Raw genomic sequence first — 19764 nt, 5'->3', positions numbered from 1 at the left:
AAAAAACAAATGGCAGTATTTCATCTTTTCTTATGGCAGAGTAGTATTCCATTGTGTATGTATGTACCACATCTTCTTTATCCAATCATCTATTGAAGAACACTTTGGTTGTTTCCATGTCTTGCACACCACGAATAATGCTGCGATAGATATAGGGGTACATATATTTTTACAGATAAATGTTTTCAGATTTTGGGGGTAGATACCAAAGAGAGGGATTGCTGGGTCATATGGCAATTCTATTCTTAATTTTTTGAGGACCCTCCATACTGTTTTCCATAGTGGCTGCACCAATTTACACTCCCACAAACAGTATATGAGGGTTCGTTTTTCTCCAAAATCTCTCCAACACTTGTTATTATTTTTCTTGATGATAGCCATTTAAATGGTGTGAGGTAGTATTTCATTGTGGTTTTGATTTGTATTTCCACACTAGCTAGAGAAGTTGAACATTTTTTCATATATCTGTTGGCTGTTTGTATGTTTTGTTGGGAGAAGTGTCTGTGCATGTCCTCTGCCCATTTTTAATTGGATCGTTTGTCTTTTTGTTGTTGAGTTGTATGAACTTCTTACATATTTTGGATATTAGCCCCTTATCGGAGGCATTGTTTGCAAATATCTACTCCTGTTTGGTTGGTTGCCTCTTTGATTTCTCGATGGTTTCTTTTGCTGTGCAGATTTTTAGTTTGATATAGTCCCATTCATTTATTTTAGCTTTTACTTCCCTTGTCTTTGAGATCAAATTCATAAAATCCTTTCTGAACCCAAGGTCCATAAGTTTAGTACCTACGCTTTCTTCTCTGTAGTTTATTGTTTCAGGTCTTATGTTTTGGTCTTTGATCCATTTTGAGTTAATTTGGGTACATGGTGACAGATAACAGTCTAGTTTCATTCTTTTGCATGTGGCTTTCCAATTTTCCCTGCACCATTTATTGAAGAGGCTTTGTTTTCTCTATTGTATGTTTTTGGCTCCTTTGTCGAAAATTATCTGTCCATATTTATGGGTTATTTCAGGGTTTTCAATTCTATTCCATTGGTCTGTATGTCTGTTTTTCTTCCAGTACAATGCTGTTTGGATCACTGTTGCCCTGTAGTACAAGCTGAAGTCAGGGAGTGTGATACCTCAAGCCTAGTTCTTTTTTCTGAGGATTGCTTTGGCTATTCAGGTTCTTTAATGATTCCATACAAATCTGATGATATTTTGTTCTATTTCTTTAAAAAATACCATTAGGATTTTGATGGGGATTGCATTAAATCTGTGTATTGCCTTGGGTAATATGCCATTTTAACTATGTTGATTCTTCCAATCCATGAACGCAGAATGTCTTTCTATTTCTTTGTGTCTTCTTCAATTTCTTTTAAAAATGTCTTACAAATTTCAGTGTATCAGTCATTCACACCCTTGGTTAAGTTTATTCCTAGGTATTTTATAATTTTTGTTGCAATTGCAAAAGTAATTTTTAAAATTTCTTTTTCTGAAATTTCATTGTTAGTATTATGAACACAATGGATTTTTGTACATTGATTTTGTAGCCAACAACTTTACTGTATTCATTTATTATTTCTAATAGCTTTTTGGTGGCATCTTTAGGATTTTATATAGAAATTTATGTCATCTGCAAAAAGTGACAATTTAACTTCTTCATTCCCAATTCAGATGCATATAATATCTTTCTCTTGCCAATCGTACTGTCTGGGACTTCCAATACTCTGTTGCATAATGGTGGTGATAAGGGACAACCCTGTCTTGTTCCTGAACATAGAGCAAAAGGCTTCAGTTTTTCACTGTTAATTATGATATTAGCCAAGGGTTTGTTATATATGGCTTTTATTATGTTAAGATATTTTCCTTCTATATCTATTTTATTAAATGTTTTAATAATAAATGAATGTTGTATATTGTCAAACACTTTTTCTGAATCCATTGATATAATCATATGATTTTTGTCTTTTGTTTATGTGGCATAGCACATTAACCGATTTGTATATGCTGAACCATCCTTGTGCCCCTGGGATGAACCCTACTTGATCATGATGAATCATCTTTTTAATGCATTGTTGTAATAAATTTGCTAGAATATTTTTTAGGGTTTTTGCATCTGTATTAATCAGAGATATTGGTCTGTAATTTTCTTTTTGTGTGTGTTATCCTTACCAGGTTTTGGTATCAGGGTAATGTTGGCCTCATAAAATGAGTTAGGGTATATCACCTCTTCTTCAGTTTTTTGGAAGAGTTTGAAGAGGAAAGGCATTAGATCCTCTTTGAATGTTTGGTAGACTTCACTAGGGAAGCCATCTTGTCCTGGACTTTTGCTTTTGGGAAGGTTTCGGATGACTGATTCAATTTCCTTACTATTGATCGGTCTATTTAGATTTTCCAGTTGTTTGCAATTCAGTCTAGGAAGGCTATGTGTGTCTAAGAACTTGTCCATTTCTTCTAGGTTATTGAATTTGGTGGCATATAGTCCTCATAGTATTCTTGGATGATCCTTTGTGTTTCTGTGGTATCCAAGGTGACTCCTCTTTCATTTCTGATTTTGTTTATTTGTGTCTTTTCTCTTTTTATTTTAATGAGCCTAGCCAAGGGTTTGTCAATTTTATTAATCTTTTCAAATAACCAGCTCTTTGTTACATTAATTTTTTCTATTGTCTTTTTGTTCTCTATTTCATTTAGCTTTGCCCTGATTTTTATTAATCCCTTCCTTTTGCTGACTTTGGGTTTCATTTGTACTTCTTTTGCTAGTTTTTTAAGGTTTAATTTTAGGTTGTTTATCTGGGATAGTTCTTCTTTCTGGGGATAGGCCTGTGATGATATAAATTTCCCTCTTATTACTGTTTTTGCTGCATCCCAATAATTTTGATAGTTATGTCTTTTCATTCTCATTTGTTTCTATGTATCTTTTGAACTCTCCTCATTTCTTTTTCAGCCCAGTTGTTCTTTAAAAGCATGTTGTTTAATCTCCACATATTTGTGTTTTTTCCTGCTTACTTTCTGCAGTTGATACCCAATTTCAAAGCCTTGTGATCAGAGAATATGCTTGGTATGATTTCAGTCTTCTTCATTTTTCTGAGGCTAGTTTTATGTCCCAGTATATTTTCTATCCTTGAGAATGTTCCATGTACACTAGAAATGAGTGTATAGTCTGATGTTCTAGAATGAAGTGCTCTATAAATGTCAGTTATGTCCATTTGGTCTGATCTGTCATTTAGGGCTGATACTTCCTTATTTGTTTTCTGTTTCGATTACCTACCCATAATTGTCAATAATGTTTTCGGTCTCCTACTATAATTATTTTAGGTCAATTTCTCCCTTTAGTTTTGTTAGATATTGCTTTGTATGTTTTGGTACTCCCTGATTGGGAGCATATATATTGATAAGTGCCATGTCTTCTTGTTGTATTGTCTCTTTTTTCATTATGACATGTCCATCTTTGTCTCTTGTTACCATTTTTGTCCTGAAGTCTGTTTCATCTGATATCAGTGTGGCTACACCTGCTTTTCTCTGAATACCATTTGCTTGGAGTGTCAATTTCCACCCTTTCACTTTGAGTTTATATTTGTTCTTGTAGCTGAAATGTGTCTCTTGGAGGCAGCATATGGTTGGGTTTTGTTTTTTTATCCTATCTGCTACTCTGTGCCTTTTTATTGGTGAGTTCAGTCCATTTAGATTTAGAGTATTTATTGATTTATGAGGATTTCCTATCATTCTATCTTTTGTTTTCTGGTGGCTCGGTGGCTCCATTTTTTCTTTGCCTTTTTGTTGCTCTGTTATTTTAGTATAGTGGTAGTCTATGATTTTACCCTGTGTTTCTTCTTTTTTTATATATCTCAGTTCTGATTTTTTTTTTGAGTGGTTAACATTAAGTTTATGTAAAAGAAAGTTTCATATATACAGTAGTCCTTTTTTTTCAGTATGCTTTTTTTCTATTCTCTTTTGCAGGTTCAGTGAACCTTTACCCTCCCCTTTTATGTTTTTTTTGTCAAAAGTTATCCTTACTTATGCTGTGAGTTGATTTCTGAGTTGCAATAGCAAGTTGCCTTTTTCTTCTTTTTCCTTTTTTAAAGTCTTTTTTTTCTTTACTCTTTATGTTATGTTTAAGTGTATAATGCCCTATTTTGTGTAGGGGCTGCCAGTTCCTGCTTCTGCCTGTCTGTTTGTAATACTCCTCATGGTTTTGTATTCTCTTGATTTTTTTGTTTCAGGTTAAGTAGCTGCCTTCAGTTTTTTTTATGATGCAGGTCGTGTTTTAGAAAATTCCCTCAGCTTCTGTATGTCTGGAAATGTCTTTATTCCTCCTTCATATCTAAATGATATCTTTGCTGGATATAGTATTCTTGGCTCATAATTTCTCTCTTTTAATAATTTGCACATTCGTTTCCACACCCTTCTGCTTGTAGAGTTTCTGCTGAAAAATCTGATGGTAATCAAATGGGCTTTCCTTTGTAGGTTACTGTCTTTTTTCCCTGGCTACCTTGAGGATTTTTTCTTTGTCATTAATTTTTGATAGCTTCAATAAGGTGTGCCTTGGAGAAGGCCTAATGGGATTGAGATTATTTGGTGTTGTATTTGCTTCTTGGATTTGGGGATCCAGTTCTTTCCACATGTTTAGGAAGTTCTCATTAACTATTTGTTTGAATAGACTCTCTGTTCCTTCTCCCTTTCTTCTCTATCTGGTAAGCCTGTTATTCTTATGTTGTTCTTTCTGATGGAATCAGATAGTTCTTGTAGAGTTCTTTCATTTCTTTTAACTCTGAAGTCTCTCTCTTCTTCCATCTGTATCATTTCCAGATTTCTATCTTTGGTATCATGAATTCTTTCCTCCATCTGGTCAGCTCTGTAACCTATGCAGGCTATTACATTCTTGAATTCTTTTATTAACTTCTTCATCTCCAGAAGTTCTATTTGGTTCTTTTTAAAAAATTTCAATCTCTTTGGTAAAATGTTAATTTTGTTCTTTGATTGTGTTTCCAAGTTCATTAAACTGCCTGTCTGTGTTTTCTTGCATCTCATTGTGTTTTTTCAGAGCTGTAGTCTTGACTTCTCTGTCATTTAAGTCACATATTTCCATGTCTTTAAGTTCATTTTCTGGAGACTTTTCATTTTCTTTCTGACCTGCCTTATTACCTTGGTTATTCCTGGCAATTAATTATTATTTCTCTTCCTAGGCATCTACAAGAGTGTATTCTGCGACAGGTTGATAGGAGGTCTTTATTTCGCTTTCCAGTAGGTGTTGGTGGAATGTTTTATTTTCTCTTCCTCTGTAGCCTTTTATTCTCTCTCAAACTGTTGTGTTATATTTTCTCTTGCATTGTTCCAGTTTCTCACATGATGGGGGGAGGGGGGGTTAACTTGAAGGTAGGTTTCTCCTCTGTGAGCAGGTCACCTGGGTCTCAGGGCACTGCCTCCATGGTGGGATGTGGAGAGCTTCTGATGTCCCAAAGCTCTTCCTGCAACCAAATTCAGAGACTGTGTGTCTCAGCTGCTCTGGTTACCCCTGCAGGGATCCACCCAGATAGGTGGGGGTGGGGTGGGTTGTAAGAGTTGGCTCTGAGCAATGGCAACTACCAATCCACAGTTTTCTTGCCCCTACAGTTTCTTACCTTTTGCCGGAATCAGTTGTGCTGTGAGTCTGGCTGTGGGGCTGCAGTTCTCAGAGCTGCAAATATTCTGTTCTTTTGATCTGACACTGCTACCGTTTTTTCTGGAGTCTGCTTCTAGCATTGGGAGAGTGGAAGAGGGGTGAGCTCTGGGAAAGTGGGGAGGGGTGGGCCAGGCTCTGTGCCTGTCTTCTGTCCTCTGCTTGGCAGTGAAGGCTTAAATCACCATTCTCACCCTTGTTCCCTCAGTCTTTGCTCCAAGGTCTCTGACATGAGCATTTGGTTCAGCCCTGTTATATGCTCATCCCTCAGGCGGGACTGTGGGCCATAGGGGTGCACTTCCCTCTCCTGCAACTGTGGTAAGCTCCAGAATGCAGGGAGCTCTGAGCTCCGGTTTGTGTCCTGTGGCCTGTGGCCCACATCTCCACACTTTCCCCTTCCCTCCTCTCCTGCTCACCCAAATTGCCCACCTTTAGATGATTCCAATTGCTGGTCTCTCAGGCATGCCTGTGTGCCATGCAGGTAGTACTTTGTGGAATTATAGCTGTTCAATTTGTTGTGAATTCCAGGGGAGATTTCAAGAAGCACTCCTCACACCCATTTCTGTGACATAATCCCCATAATTAGAGTTTTTTGAGTACTAGCCTTTTCTGTTTGCTCTTATACCTGGCACCTTTCAGGGGCTTCAACTAAATCTCTTTCACTAGGCTCCCACTTGATGTGTCTTGAACCCAGCACTGTGTGACTACAGAAAACGCTACTTAGCATTTTAGATTCTTAGCTACTGTTTTCTACTTGGCTTCTAGGACTTGTGTCTTGTACAGTTTAGGAATCTATAAATGCCTTGATGGGAAAATACAGTGAGAATATTAAACCTACTTTTCTGCTGCTCCCTTGGCTTCTCAAATCCTAGCTGCACCTGTTCCCCAGAACTCCAATTTTTGTCTCTTTATAGCTCCATGAGATCATCAAAAGTTCTGATCTGCTGCTTTCTCCTTTTACCCTGTACAGTTTATACTTCAACAGGAAAATTAACAGAGAATAGTACTGTTGCTCAACTACTATTTCCTCCTCTCTGGAATTTTGATCCCTTGAGTTATAACTACCTGAGTTGTATTCTGATCCCTTTCAAACAGCTGATTTTTTTTGTACTCTTATCCAGTGGTTAAAGTTGTTCTCAGAGACAGAATTGGTCAAATACAAGCCACCCTATAAAAGCTGGAAGTGGAACATTGCTAGTTTTGTGACTCTGATATCAACATTTCCACAAAAATTTCATTTGTATAACTAGCATATGTAGGAGGTCTTTTGTTAGTCTGTACAGAAAATTTGCAATATCATATCATGTTCTAATATTCCCTTACCATTAATTTTCCACCTAACCTAAAATCTAATTATAAAACATACATGTACTGGAACTTACCCATAATTCCAACCCCAAATGTTCACTTAAGTCTCTAAGTCAAATTTTATTTTCTTTGATCATCATTCTAACTCTTTCCTAGTCCTTATCTTATCTATGACAAAAATCTGGTGGAACCCATGTGTGAATGACCTCTCGGAATCTGCATTATTCCTCTGTTCACTGCTTGTCTATGGATGTTTCTCAGGACACACTTGATGCCAGTCTGCACAGCTTCCAACAAGAGAGACTGTCTAAGATAACTGACTTAAAAGATCAACTGGTGACTGCTCAGCACAGCCAGACTAAAGCTATTGAGGAGCGCCATGCTGCCTTGCTGAGTCTCTGGGAAAAGCTTCTGGAAGCCTCTGCAGCCCACAAAGACAAATTGCTGGAGAAACAGCTGCCCCTACGAAAGGTAAATTTTTAAAAAATTGATGAGCCATAAGGTCTTGATTATCTGTATACTAGCCATGGAATCCAGAAATAGATAGTGGAAACCCTGTTTGGATAATCTATAGATATTTGAGTAAGTAAGTACTTTGAAAAAGATCAAGAAGATATTCTTATTGAGCAAGAAGTAATTCATTTTTTTTAGATTGATAGAATGTTTTTTTTAAGACTGATTTGTCAGTTATCCAGATGACTTGATATGAAATCCAGGCATGTGTAATGGAAGAGGTAGGTAAGACAAGAGGGTGGAAGATCTTACTATATGGAAGACCTAAAATTGGCAGGCTAGATAAAAGGTCATTCTTGTGCTTTTCTTTAACTCAAATAAAAGGAGAACTAGACAAGTAAAACTTGTGTTCTCATCTTTCCTGGCTGGGAATCTTTATATATATCAGTTAACATCTCTGAACATCTCTGAAATAGGATAATGCTACTGCCATCTCCTGCTCTTCTGTGTCATTACTATGTTATTACTATTAAAAGAGGCAATGGATCTGAAAATGCAGTATAAACCATTAAGTTGTATATGGATATATGTGATTAAGATGTTCTTTCTAGTGGTAGCTGCTAAGGTATTAGACGTTGATCATTTAAAAAGATCAATAATAAAAGAAAGTGAGGATGGTCAGTGAAATTACTGAGGATTCCTAGACCAGAACAAGTACTATACCTGGCAACAAGTTAAGGTAGGGAGTTAGGGGAATTAGATAGAAAACAAACACACAGAAATCAGTAAGTTTGGACCCTTAGTTAATTTTTACTGTATTAAAAGACATGAAACCTAATTTTAGGTGAAAAATTGAATCAGTTAATGGGTAACTTCATAAATATATAAAAACATAACTATATTTTACATTCTTTTTTTATTTATTAAATTTATTGGGGTGACAGTGGTTAGTAAAATTATATAGGTTTCAAGTGTACATTTCTGTAATACATCATCTAAATATTGCATTGTGTGTTCACCGCCCAGAGTCAGTTCTCCTTCCATCACCATATATTTGGTCCCCTTTTCCCTCTTCCACCACCTCCCCTCTCCCTTTATCCTCTGTTAATCACTAAACTGTTGTCTGTGTCTATGAGCTTTTGTTTCTTTGTTTGTTTGTCTTGTTCCTGTGTTGCTTTCAGTTTTATATTTCACATATGAATGACGTCATATGGTTCTTGGCTTTTTCTGTCTGACTTATTTTGCTTAGCATAATAATCTCAAGATCCATCCGTATTGTCACAAATGGTAGTATTTCATCTTTTCCTATGGCCCAGTAGATAGTTCACATTCTGACTCTATTATTTTACTTTCTGATTATAAAATCTTTGTAAGATATTCAGTTGATCCATAGTATTATGAAAATAATATTAAGTACTTTATGGTTTTCATGTTCTTCCTGTGTAGGGGCCATATTAGTTTACTCTGTGTTGATCTATTTTAGCATATAGATTGCTGAAATGAGTATATGGAAAATGTAATAGTGCACAACCTTGTATCTCCCTTTCATTTGGGCCAATTTTTTCCTCTTTAATCCTTATGTTTGGGGATGAAAATTCATTTGTATAACATAAATCTCCTTGGAAGTAGAGTCTACTGACCCAAAATATATAATAAATTTAAAATCTAAACTATTTTTGATTACATACTGTTTGGAACAATCCATATTATTTCTCTCATTCAGAAATTCAGAGTCATTCACTTATAGATACAGAGAACAAATTGATGATGACTAATTGGGAGGAACTTGGGGGGAATGGCTTAGAAAGGTGAAGGGATTAGGAAGTACAAATTGATAGTCACAAAATAGTAATGGGGATATAAAATACAGTATGGGGAATATAGTCAATAATGTTATACAACTATGTATGGTATTGATGAGTACCAGACTTATTAGGGGGATTACTTCTTAAACTATATAAATGCCTAAGCACTATACTGTACACCTGAAACTAATATAAAATAATATTGAATGTCAACTATAATTGAAAATATGTGTATAGTCATAGGATATAAAGTGCAGCATAGGGAATATAGTCAATGGTATTGTAATAGCTATGTATGGTGTAAAATGGGTAAGTCTTGTTGAGGTTATCACTTTGTGAGGTGTGTAAATGTCTAATCATTATTGTACACCTGAAACTAACAATATAAATATAAGAAATATAAAAGTGAACTGACATAAAAAAGATGTTATTAAAGATTAATATTAAAGGGTATTAATCACAGTACTATTTGTAATGGAGAAAATTGGAAACAGTATAAACAGGCAATAATAAGGTAATGTTTAAATATATTGTGGCAAAGCAGTATGATAGCTCATTTAGCCATTAAATTATATTTTAAAATAATATTTAATTATCATCATAGCCTGAAAACTCATGCTTTATTAAAGGAATATAACTAGAAATCTGTATGAAAAAAAAAAAGAAAGAAATTCAGAGTCATTTAGAACATATGGATAACTCCAGCGAGTATTGCAGGAATAAGAATACAGGTTAGAGGGAAGGAAATGGGTTTAAACAGGGGCTTCAGGCATGAGATAAGCCTAAACAAAGTGTAGAAGAATGGTAGAAAAGAAATTCAGTATACACAAAAGGACATCAGAGAGCTGTGATCTGCAGAAGATCAGAAGAAAGAGGAAGTGGATAAAGGATGAAATAGATTTGCTTATTCCATGAACTATTTGTTCATTTTATCATTCATTCATTCATTCATTCATTCATTCATTTAACACCTATTTTTACATATTTGCTATGCCAAGTAGAGTTGAAATACAGACTTCAGAATAGGAAATCTTATCATCCAAAGTGACCTTTGCCACTTTTGGAATCTTAGAGCTAAAATAAATCTAGAAGTCATTCAACCTTCTAATTTGTAGATGATGAAAAACTTGACCAGTTTCACCTTATGAGAAAATGTCAGGATCAGAGCTTATACCTCGAATTCACATGTCCATCCATCTGATCCTATAGTTCCCATTGGTTTTAGTTTTTCAGTCTTAGAATGTTGGCCCTGAAAATATCTGAAGACAGTCATTTTTTGTATCCTCAGTCTTTTCCTCTCTTCTCTTTAGTCAATTCTTCTTCTATTCTCTTTCTATTGGGAAAGATGGAGGTATTTTTTTCTTCCTCTGTAGGCTGAGGAGCTATTCATGGAATTTGCACACAAGGCTTCAGCTTTCAACCACTGGTGTGAAAATGCCGAGGAGGACCTGTCAGAGCCTGTGCACTGTGCCTCCCTGAATGAGATTCGCGAGCTGCAGAAGAACCACGAGGACTTCTTGGCCTCCTTGGCCAGGGCGCAAGAAGACTTCAACTATTTGTTAGAGCTAGACCAGCAGATTAAGTCCTTAAATGTGCCCTCCAGCCCTTATACCTGGTTAACTATGGAGGTCCTAGAAAGGGTCTGGAAGAACCTATCTGACATCATCAAGGTAGCTTGAAGCACAGCAGAAACTTCCTTTGGCTATAGTAATCATGAACATTTAGATTATTACCCAAGTTGGGAAACTTTTGAGATGGAAAGGAACACTATTAATTAGGACAGCAGTCATAAACTAGAGAGTCTAAGAAAATTTTGGAAATAAATTCATTATATGTATAGCTCTGTGCCCCATAGTTTGGACAGCTTCATGCTTCTGGGTGTTGAGAAGTGATTTAGGGAAGCAAACACAAGCTCTAGGAGGTAGTTCTAAAAATGAGTTATAAAAAGTTCATGAGGCTTGTATATATCTTTACAGTCTATATATTCCCCCATCAAAGGCATTCTCTATTTTATACACACCTCCAAAAGTGCCTTTTTAAAGTGTTTGCATTTAATTTTTGTTTGTCTATGATAATGTTCATTATAGAAGCTACAGAAAATATTTAAAAGTTTAAAAAAGGAAAATTTTACCATAGAAGTGCCAACTTTACACGGCAACTCTTATTACTACTTTTCTTTTTAAGGTAGCTTTTATGTTCATTTACATTTCACCTGGAAAAAAAAATTGAGAAAAGGTTTGACTTTATTACTTGATTATTTGTTACTGGGGTTGGTCTTTGAGACTCTGCAAGTACTGATGGGAAGTGTCACGAGCTTTTTTCACCTTTTGGAGATAAGAATATGTGGACTGGAAGAAATGTGAACACATAGGTACAGGCTCTGGAAGATAGGTTAGATTTGGGAAAGTTAACACATGCAGAAGAGCCTGGGAACCAGCCATTTTATAGCAAAGAAATAAAAAAAAGGTCTTCAGTATGTACAACACTATCTGTGATTTGGGGTTTTAGGAACGGGAGCAGGAGCTGCAAAAGGAAGAGTCAAGACAGGTGAAGAACTTTGAGCTGTGCCAGGAGTTTGAACAGAATTCCAATTCCTTTCTTCAGTGGATCTTGGAGACCAGGTGTGTGTGTGCTACCTGAATCTTATGATCCCTGTATCACACATTCCATTTCTTATAAGGATAACATACATATATGAGGGCCTGAGAAGGAGGGGCTTCTACAGCATGTATGCTGTCATAAAATCCCCATGTCATATGTGTGCTTTATATTTTTAATTGATTGCTTTATGAATCAATCCTTGCAAAATTGAGAAATGAGAATTTCATATTGCTGCCCATGGTGTACCCTTCAGCATTCTCTCCTTGATGCTCTCACTTATTTTTCTGTTGCCTATAATTACAGTCCAAAAATAATAACAGTCCCTTATATTTGCATACCACTTTTCACTTTACAAAGTACTTCTATACCCATTACGTCACTTAATTTTTAGAGCAGCCTTGAAAAGTGTACAAAGCAGATGTTATTACCTCTGTTTCCAAGTGAGGAAAAAAGTTTAATAGATAAATTGATTTGCTCAAGATCACATATGTGTTTATTGAAACAAGCAGCATCAGAGCATATTGTGAACACCTAATTTGAAGCTCTTATGTTGCCTGACTACTAAAGCTGTGATGAGAATCAAGTGAGATAATATATGCTAATTGCTTTTACCAAATGCAAAGTGTTCTATATGTGAAAATAACACTTGTCACATCTTCTAGGGAAAATAACCTGGAAAAAAGGAGGCTTAGAAGGTGTACTACGTTAGAATAAATGGTCTAAGTTGGTAGACTGTATCCAGTAGGTGGGTCAGAATTGTGGAGTTTCGCAAGTTAAAATGGCGGTGTAGACAATCCATGATATATACTGTTTCTACACTGTACTAACAAGGATAAATCAAACAACTAACAAAATGAAATCCTGTGTCATAGCTAAAGTACATCTGACAGAAAGCAGAGGAAATACAGTTCATCCTTCTCTGCCTCTGGTTTTGGTTCTTCACCCCCGGCAGCATGTGGCCAACACTGAGCATATCACCTGACTCCTGTGTGCTTCCTCCTTACAGCAAGTAACTGCACAGAAGGCTCTTAGCGTCTCAGTGTGGAAGAGACTTTTGGAACAGTGGGTGGAACACGTTCATATGTTTTTGGCTACAAAAGATTGAGGATGTTTCATAAATCTGAAGAAAAAAGATCATTAAAGTAATCCATGTTAACATATGATTTCCCTTTTTTCTTTTCTGATTCCTGTTCCGGTCTTCCATGTCCAGGGCTTATTTTCTGGATGGGTCAGTATTTTTATGTTATTGTATCTGTTTTTTTATAATGTTCTGGAATAATTAGCTAAGAAGGCTTTAGTACTGAGGCATCTTCATCCCATCTCAATCTGATGGTGTCAAAATAAAAATGTAGGGTGAAAAAGAGAAGCCAAGTATATACTCGTATATCATTCTAGCTCCTCACCCCACTAGTGAAGTCTTGCCTATATTAGGTTAAGGGTATGTTTGAAAATAACTAGGAAGGAGGTCTGGAAGCCTTCTCATAGGCAGAGAAAAATCTATCTGGCAATGTTGCCAATAGAGAGGTTTGGTTTCGTGAAAATTTGCTGTTATGAAAATTTAATTCTGAGAGGCCATGTAACTTGGAATAAGTAGCAATAGAGAAGTGTAGGGGCTCTGAGTTTGTCTGTGTGAAATGCTGATCTCTGATATTATAAGTAATGTTTTCCTCTGGTTCTAACTAGATCTTTGCTCAAAGAAACAGGAACTCTGGAATCCCAGTTGGAAGCAAATAAAGTAAGTAATGTTTATTCATTAGCTCAGGATACTGCCGGAATTACAAGAGTGCAAAAAGGGGTGCTTAAAGAAAATTCTTAGGAATACTTCTAGGTAAATTCCCTGGCCTGAAGGTCAAGAGCCTGAGGCTCTGGTGCCAACCCTGCCAAAAATTTCTGTTCTAATCATTGGCCACCACTTCATGGATATCAGATTGCTTAAATCTCTGAACTTCAATTTCTGTATCTATACAATGGAGTTAATAATACCTACATTATAGAGTTACTATATTGATTAAGTAAGGGAACAAATGCCAAAGCTTCTAGCCTGAAACCTGAAACATTGACAAATTTCTGTTATTATTTGATAATAACAGTTAATTGACAATACAGTTGAATCTAGATGATCTCTTAACAACTAAGTGAAGCAGTGGGCGAGAGTGGTGTTTCTTAACCTTATTTTCATTATTGACCCTCAGAAGAAAAAAATTAATTAATTAAATATAATTTCTTGTTAAGGAGAGAAAAATACTAAATAATAAGATGTTGTCAGGAAGGCTTGATCTTTGCAGGGCTGCAAGCCATTGTAATAGCTAATGTTTTTTTTTACCAGTCCCCATCATCATTCACTCTTCCTCTCTCTAGGGAAAATATTCCCTGGCTGAGAAAGCATGGTTTAGATGCAGAAATGTAGTGTAAAATGTGCCTGAATGATAGGAACATTTTGTGGAAGTCTTCTCAAACTGGTGAAGGAGGTCCAAGAGTGAACACTGTGGAGCTTAAGTAGGCCTAAGAACTCATCCACAATCAATAGTGCAGATAATCCATGATGAAAACCACTGAGAGCTGGTGATGCATGGATCTTGGAAATTCTAACCTTTCCTATCTGTAGTACACAACTACTAACTCTTTGATTTATATATTACAGATTACCAGAATGAGAGTGGTCATATTTCGTAATCTTTCTACTACTTTTTAAGTGAGGAACACAGAAGTAACATGGTTTTCCTGAGTAGTTCATTTTTCATGGAGGACAGGAATATCCCTGAAAATAATTGCAAAGGAGCAATTAGGGGAAACTCGGACTCATTGGTTTCTTATCTTCACTCCCATGCCTAGGTTTGGACAGGTGGCCTGAGTGACTGTCACTCTTCTTCCCTTTCTCCAGAGGAAGCAGAAGGAAATCCAGGTGATGAAGCGTCATCTGACCAAGATTGAGGATCTGGGGGACAACTTAGAAGAGGCTCTGATCCTAGACATCAAATACAGCACCATTGGATTGGCCCAGCAGTGGGACCAGCTCCACCAGCTTGGAATGCGAATGCAACACAATCTGGAACAACAGATACAAGCCAAGTACTGAAAATCTATGTCCAAGACTGGGGAAGTGTGTGGGCGGTCTTAGGTGTTACAAACTTAACTCCGAGGGCTACAATTTGGGGTAGTGGATAAAAGAGCTGCTTCAGAGATAGTAAACTCACCATCTTCGGAACCAATATTCTCTCTCTTTACTGTCCCACAGAGTAACTGTTTCTCTTTATTCTATTATGAAATAAGAGTCAATGCTCTCATTGCCCTAAATCTACTCATCATCCAATTCTTAGCATCCCTTTACCATATTATGTAATCTCTTCAGAAAGAATTCCCTTTTGTGAAATTCCTGCTAAAAATGTCTAGCATGCAAGAAATATTCAAGGTATAGGGCAGAAGCACTGAATTCGGTTTTTTTCTAAAAAAAATTAACTGTATTAAAGAAGATTTAGGTCTCCATAGCTTTTTGTCAGTGTTATTATCTAGATCAGAGACTGGTAAACTTTTTCTGTAAAAAGTCTGATAATAAATATTTTAGACTTTGTGAACCAAATAGTCTCTGTTATAACTACTCAACTCTGCTGTTGTGGAGAGAAAGTAGTTACTGATAATTTATATGAATGAACATGGACACGTTCCAATAAAATTTCAATTATGGACACTTAAATTTGAATTTCATGTCATTTTATAAATCATTCTTCTTCTTTTGATTATTTTCAACCATGTAAAAATTTTAAAAACATTCTTAGCTTATTGACTATACAAAAGCAAGTGACAGACTGGATTTGGCCCATGAACCATGGTTTGCCAAGCCCTGAACTGAATGACTTGTATAGCATAATTCTCACTAAAATTCTCTATTTCATGTTGCATGTCTTCTGCTTTTCTCTGTTTTGCTTAATGTCTTAATTAATGCTTTTTATTTCAGAGACACCATAGGTGTGAGTGAGGAGACACTAAAGGAGTTTAGCACAACCTATAAGTGAGTATAACTTCATAGTTGATTGGTTCTTTGTTTTTCAGTCCATTCATAATTAATTTCCAAATAACAACTTTTCCCTCAGTGTAGCTTTGTAGGATCTTAAATGAAGATCCAGTTATGTTATTTAGCTTCAAGTTATAGCTTATATGTAATATGTCTATGAGATTCCTGGACTTTAGAAAATATGTTTCTTTTGTGTTCAACATTTTTTGGTTTTTCCTCCATTTGTTAGGTTAAAAAAATGTGGAAACACAGGCCAGCTCTACACTCAATTCTCTGATAACATTATGTCATGTTAATAAAGCCCCTGCTGATGCAACAAGAACCATTCTTTTTTGTTGTAATCTGGTTCTCTGTTGAACTTGATAAAATGTTTTTATCCTTTAGACACTTTGATGAGAATTTGACAGGGCACTTGAGTCACAAAGATTTCCGGTCCTGCCTAAGAGGACTCAATTACTACTTGCCCATGGTGGAGGAAGGTGAACCTGAACCCAAGTTTGAGAAATTCCTGGATGCCGTCGACCCAGGGAGGTAGGAGAAACGCCAAGGGCCAGACCATAGCAGGGAATGGGCTTTGGAGGGACAAGCACAGAGAGTAAAATGATCCATAAGACACGAAATTAACTCAGCTTGAAAATAAGAAGATACAGGTTCCCATAAATAAATTGGACAGCTTTTAGTGTCCTTCCAGGATTAGATCAGAAGTCTATGGCACTAACTCCAACTCAGGCATGAGCTCTGCAATTTGATCAATTCCTGGTTTATGTTTGTCATATGAATTTCCTCTAGTTCTGAGAATGGAACCTGAGAGAAGAGTCCCTTCATGTGTGTAAGGTCCTAAGGATGACTGACTCTTGGGGGTGGGGTTGTTATGTGCTTGTGAGGGTGGAGTGTAGTCATAGAGGGATCACATTATTGTTAGGGACTAATTCTTTCTAATACCAAGACCAAAGAAGACCAGAAATAGAGGTCTTCAACTCAACTTGTAGTGCTTGAGGTACCTAGATACTGGTGCTGATAGGAAATTCCCAAATTCGATGTAGTGTGTCAGGCTGAAAGACCCCTATGGAAACAGAGGCTGGAACTTAGGAAATGGTTTATTTGGCTGTAAGGCATGAGGGTGAGGGTCAAATAGAGATTATAGTTTCAGAGACCTGAGTTGGAAGAAGCACTTGAAAAATCTGGCTTCCCTGTCTCTGAGACACTGCATAGGATGAGAAAGTGGTCTGCCTTCTTTTCTGGCTGTTGAGAAGACACAGTTCCTGATCCATTTCTCCCACAGGAAGGGTTATGTCTCACTGGAGGACTATACCTCATTCCTGATTGACAAGGAGTCAGAGAACATCAAATCCAGCGATGAAATAGAGAATGCTTTCCAAGCCCTGGCAGAGGGCAAGGCCTATATTACCAAAGAGGACATGAAGCAGGTCAGAATTCAATTGCGTTTACTCTCATCATAATCTAGATTTTGCTCATCTCAGGCCTGGTTACAACTACCCTCACCCCACCTCTTTTTTATCTCAGATATCATCTTGCTTTAGATATCATTTACTTTTTTTTCCCATTTCATGTCATGAACAAAACCTACAGTCAATCTCTAATGACTATCAGGGTCAATTCCAAACCTGAAACTCAATTTTCAAAGAAATTTCTTTTCCCATTTATTTAATAATAAAAATTTATGGACTACAATAAATAGTGTAGGGAAAGTGAGATGGGATTCTTCAGGTAAGAACTGAGTTGAAGAGATTAGTGGGTCTTATTCATCAGAAATTATGGATTTATGAGAAAGTATGTGATATGAATAGAGCTGACTTCTTCTAAAGTTCCTCCACCCCCTAGGTGTAGCACATACTGGAAGCCCCAAGGAACCATGTATTGTGAATTCCTGTCACTATATCTCTTTCTTTTTATGTTTCAGGCCCTAACCCCAGAACAAGTGTCATTTTGTGCATCACACATGCAGCAATATGTGGACCCAAGGGGCCGAAGCCATCCTGCTGGCTATGACTATGTTGGCTTTACCAGTTCCTACTTTGGCAACTGATAATCAGTTTTTCCTGGATCATATATAATCTTGGTGTGATGGAAAGTATTGGGGGATGAAGAAGACAGGCAAGTACAGAGGGTGGGAAGATAGTACTCTGTGTGTGTGTGTGTGTGTGTGTGTGTGTGTGTGTGTTTATTACATTTATTACAGGACCTGAAAACAATCTCAAGCTTGGGAGATATAAGGCATTAATAGAGTTGGAGGAGAGGAGACCATGGACTTATTTTGTATGAAGCCATTATCTACTGAGGGGTGCTAAATTCTCTATTTTTTTATTTGTTGCATTCTATATATCTTTATTATTGTTCTGTTCTGATTCTAACAAAGTTTTCATTTTAGAATTGTGCACTTGAAACCTGTGTAATTTTACTAACCATTGTCACCCCAATAAATTAAATTTTAAAAAAGAAAAAAATTTAAAGTATTTTTAATATGGCAATGTGAAGTAAAATGTTACTGACTCGGTTGGGTATCTGTATTTCTGAGTATTGTCCTATCATCTGGGCAACTAATTACATTGTAAATAAGGGCCATTGTAGAGTAGATAAATAAAATCCAAGATGATTTACAAACAAGTTCTCTTGAGCTTTGGAATGTGTTTAAATTTTTACATTTGAAAATGAAGGTATTTGATAGCCTGAGGAATCTTAATATTTTAGTCTGTAGAATGGAACCACACAGAGAAGACCAACGTATCACCTAGTCCCTTCTTAATCTGTTCTTTTTTCATACTTCTCCATTAGAATGGATATTATTAGCCTCAGAGTGGCAAAATTTCAGCACAGAAGGGCTTCCTTTTGTCCGCCATGTCCCCAAATTTCCTATAAATTTTAATGTGATAAAAAGAATATTTGTTTTGATTTACTTCCATCTTCTATTAGTGGAAGAGTCAGTAGAATTGCATATAAAATTAAGAATTAAGGAGGAAAAAAACCAAGAAGAATTTTCAGCCATTTTTGGCCTGAACAGGTTCATACGCTGACATTCTGTCCTGACTTATAAAAGTTGATAATGTCATTTGCTGGTGAGAATTCTTAGGTCATCTTTTCACCTTGTTTGAAACTTCTAGTATCCTACACAGTCTCCACCTCCCCATCCATATATATTACCACTTGATTACTATCTTAAGTCTCAATCTCATCCTTTATATAGAAATTAGTTCTTCCTTAGTCAGGGACAAATCCTGTCACAAAAGACATTTAAAAAATTTTTGGTTAAAAGTAAAAAGCTATCTTTGTGGCTAATAATGTATAAATGTTTTTACTGATTTTTGCTTAATTGGATAATGTGGAATATGACAATCAATAAGTATTTTGAAGTATATATATATATATATAAAATACTATTCTGCCATAAGAAAAGATGAAATAGTGCACTTTGCGACAACAGGGATGGATCTTGAAATTATTATGCTAAGCAAAATAAGTCAGACAGAAAAAGTCAAGAACCATATTATTTCATTGATATGTGGGATACAAAACTGAAAACAACAAAGGAACATGACAAACAAATAAAGAAACAAGAACTCATAGTCACAGACAATAGTTTAGTGGTTACAAGATGGTAGGGGGGAGGGGAGTGCTAAGTGAGGGTAAAAGGGATCAAATACATGGTTATGGAAGGAGAACTGACTCTGGGTGGTGAACACACAATGTTATATGTAGATGACTTATTACAGAATTGTACACTTGAAACCTATGTAACTGTACTAACCATTGTCACCCCAATAAACTTTAATTTAAAAAATTTAAGGGCCGGCCGAGTGGCGCATTGGTTAAGAGCTGGCTTGGGATGCCAGAGGGCCCCGGTTCGGATCACACATATGAGGGCCAGTGACACTGCCCTCTACAGCTAAGATGCTGAACAACAGCTCAACTTGGAGCTGGGCTGCCATGAGTC

General features: G+C 36.4%; 1 protein-coding gene across 1 annotated transcript in view; it reads left to right on the top strand.

Annotated features, from left to right (window-relative positions):
- SPTA1 (spectrin alpha, erythrocytic 1) overlaps positions 1–18325 on the top strand; it is a 110993-nt gene extending 92668 nt beyond the window's left edge. Inside the window, exons 41-50 of the mRNA XM_019634272.1 lie at positions 7209–7418; positions 10579–10875; positions 11714–11826; positions 13017–13034; positions 13490–13541; positions 14688–14875; positions 15759–15812; positions 16200–16346; positions 17098–17242; positions 17737–18325. Coding sequence (XP_019489817.1) covers positions 7209–7418; positions 10579–10875; positions 11714–11826; positions 13017–13034; positions 13490–13541; positions 14688–14875; positions 15759–15812; positions 16200–16346; positions 17098–17242; positions 17737–17862 — 1350 coding nt within the window. The 3' untranslated portion in view covers positions 17863–18325. The remainder of the gene's footprint in view (positions 1–7208; positions 7419–10578; positions 10876–11713; positions 11827–13016; positions 13035–13489; positions 13542–14687; positions 14876–15758; positions 15813–16199; positions 16347–17097; positions 17243–17736) is intronic.
- The last annotated feature ends 1439 nt before the right edge of the window (positions 18326–19764 follow it).

Source organism: Hipposideros armiger, unplaced genomic scaffold (genome assembly GCF_001890085.2).
Source record: "Hipposideros armiger isolate ML-2016 unplaced genomic scaffold, ASM189008v1 scaffold_1569, whole genome shotgun sequence".
NCBI lineage: Eukaryota > Metazoa > Chordata > Mammalia > Chiroptera > Hipposideridae > Hipposideros > Hipposideros armiger.
This window is presented reverse-complemented; position numbering and strand designations above follow the sequence as displayed.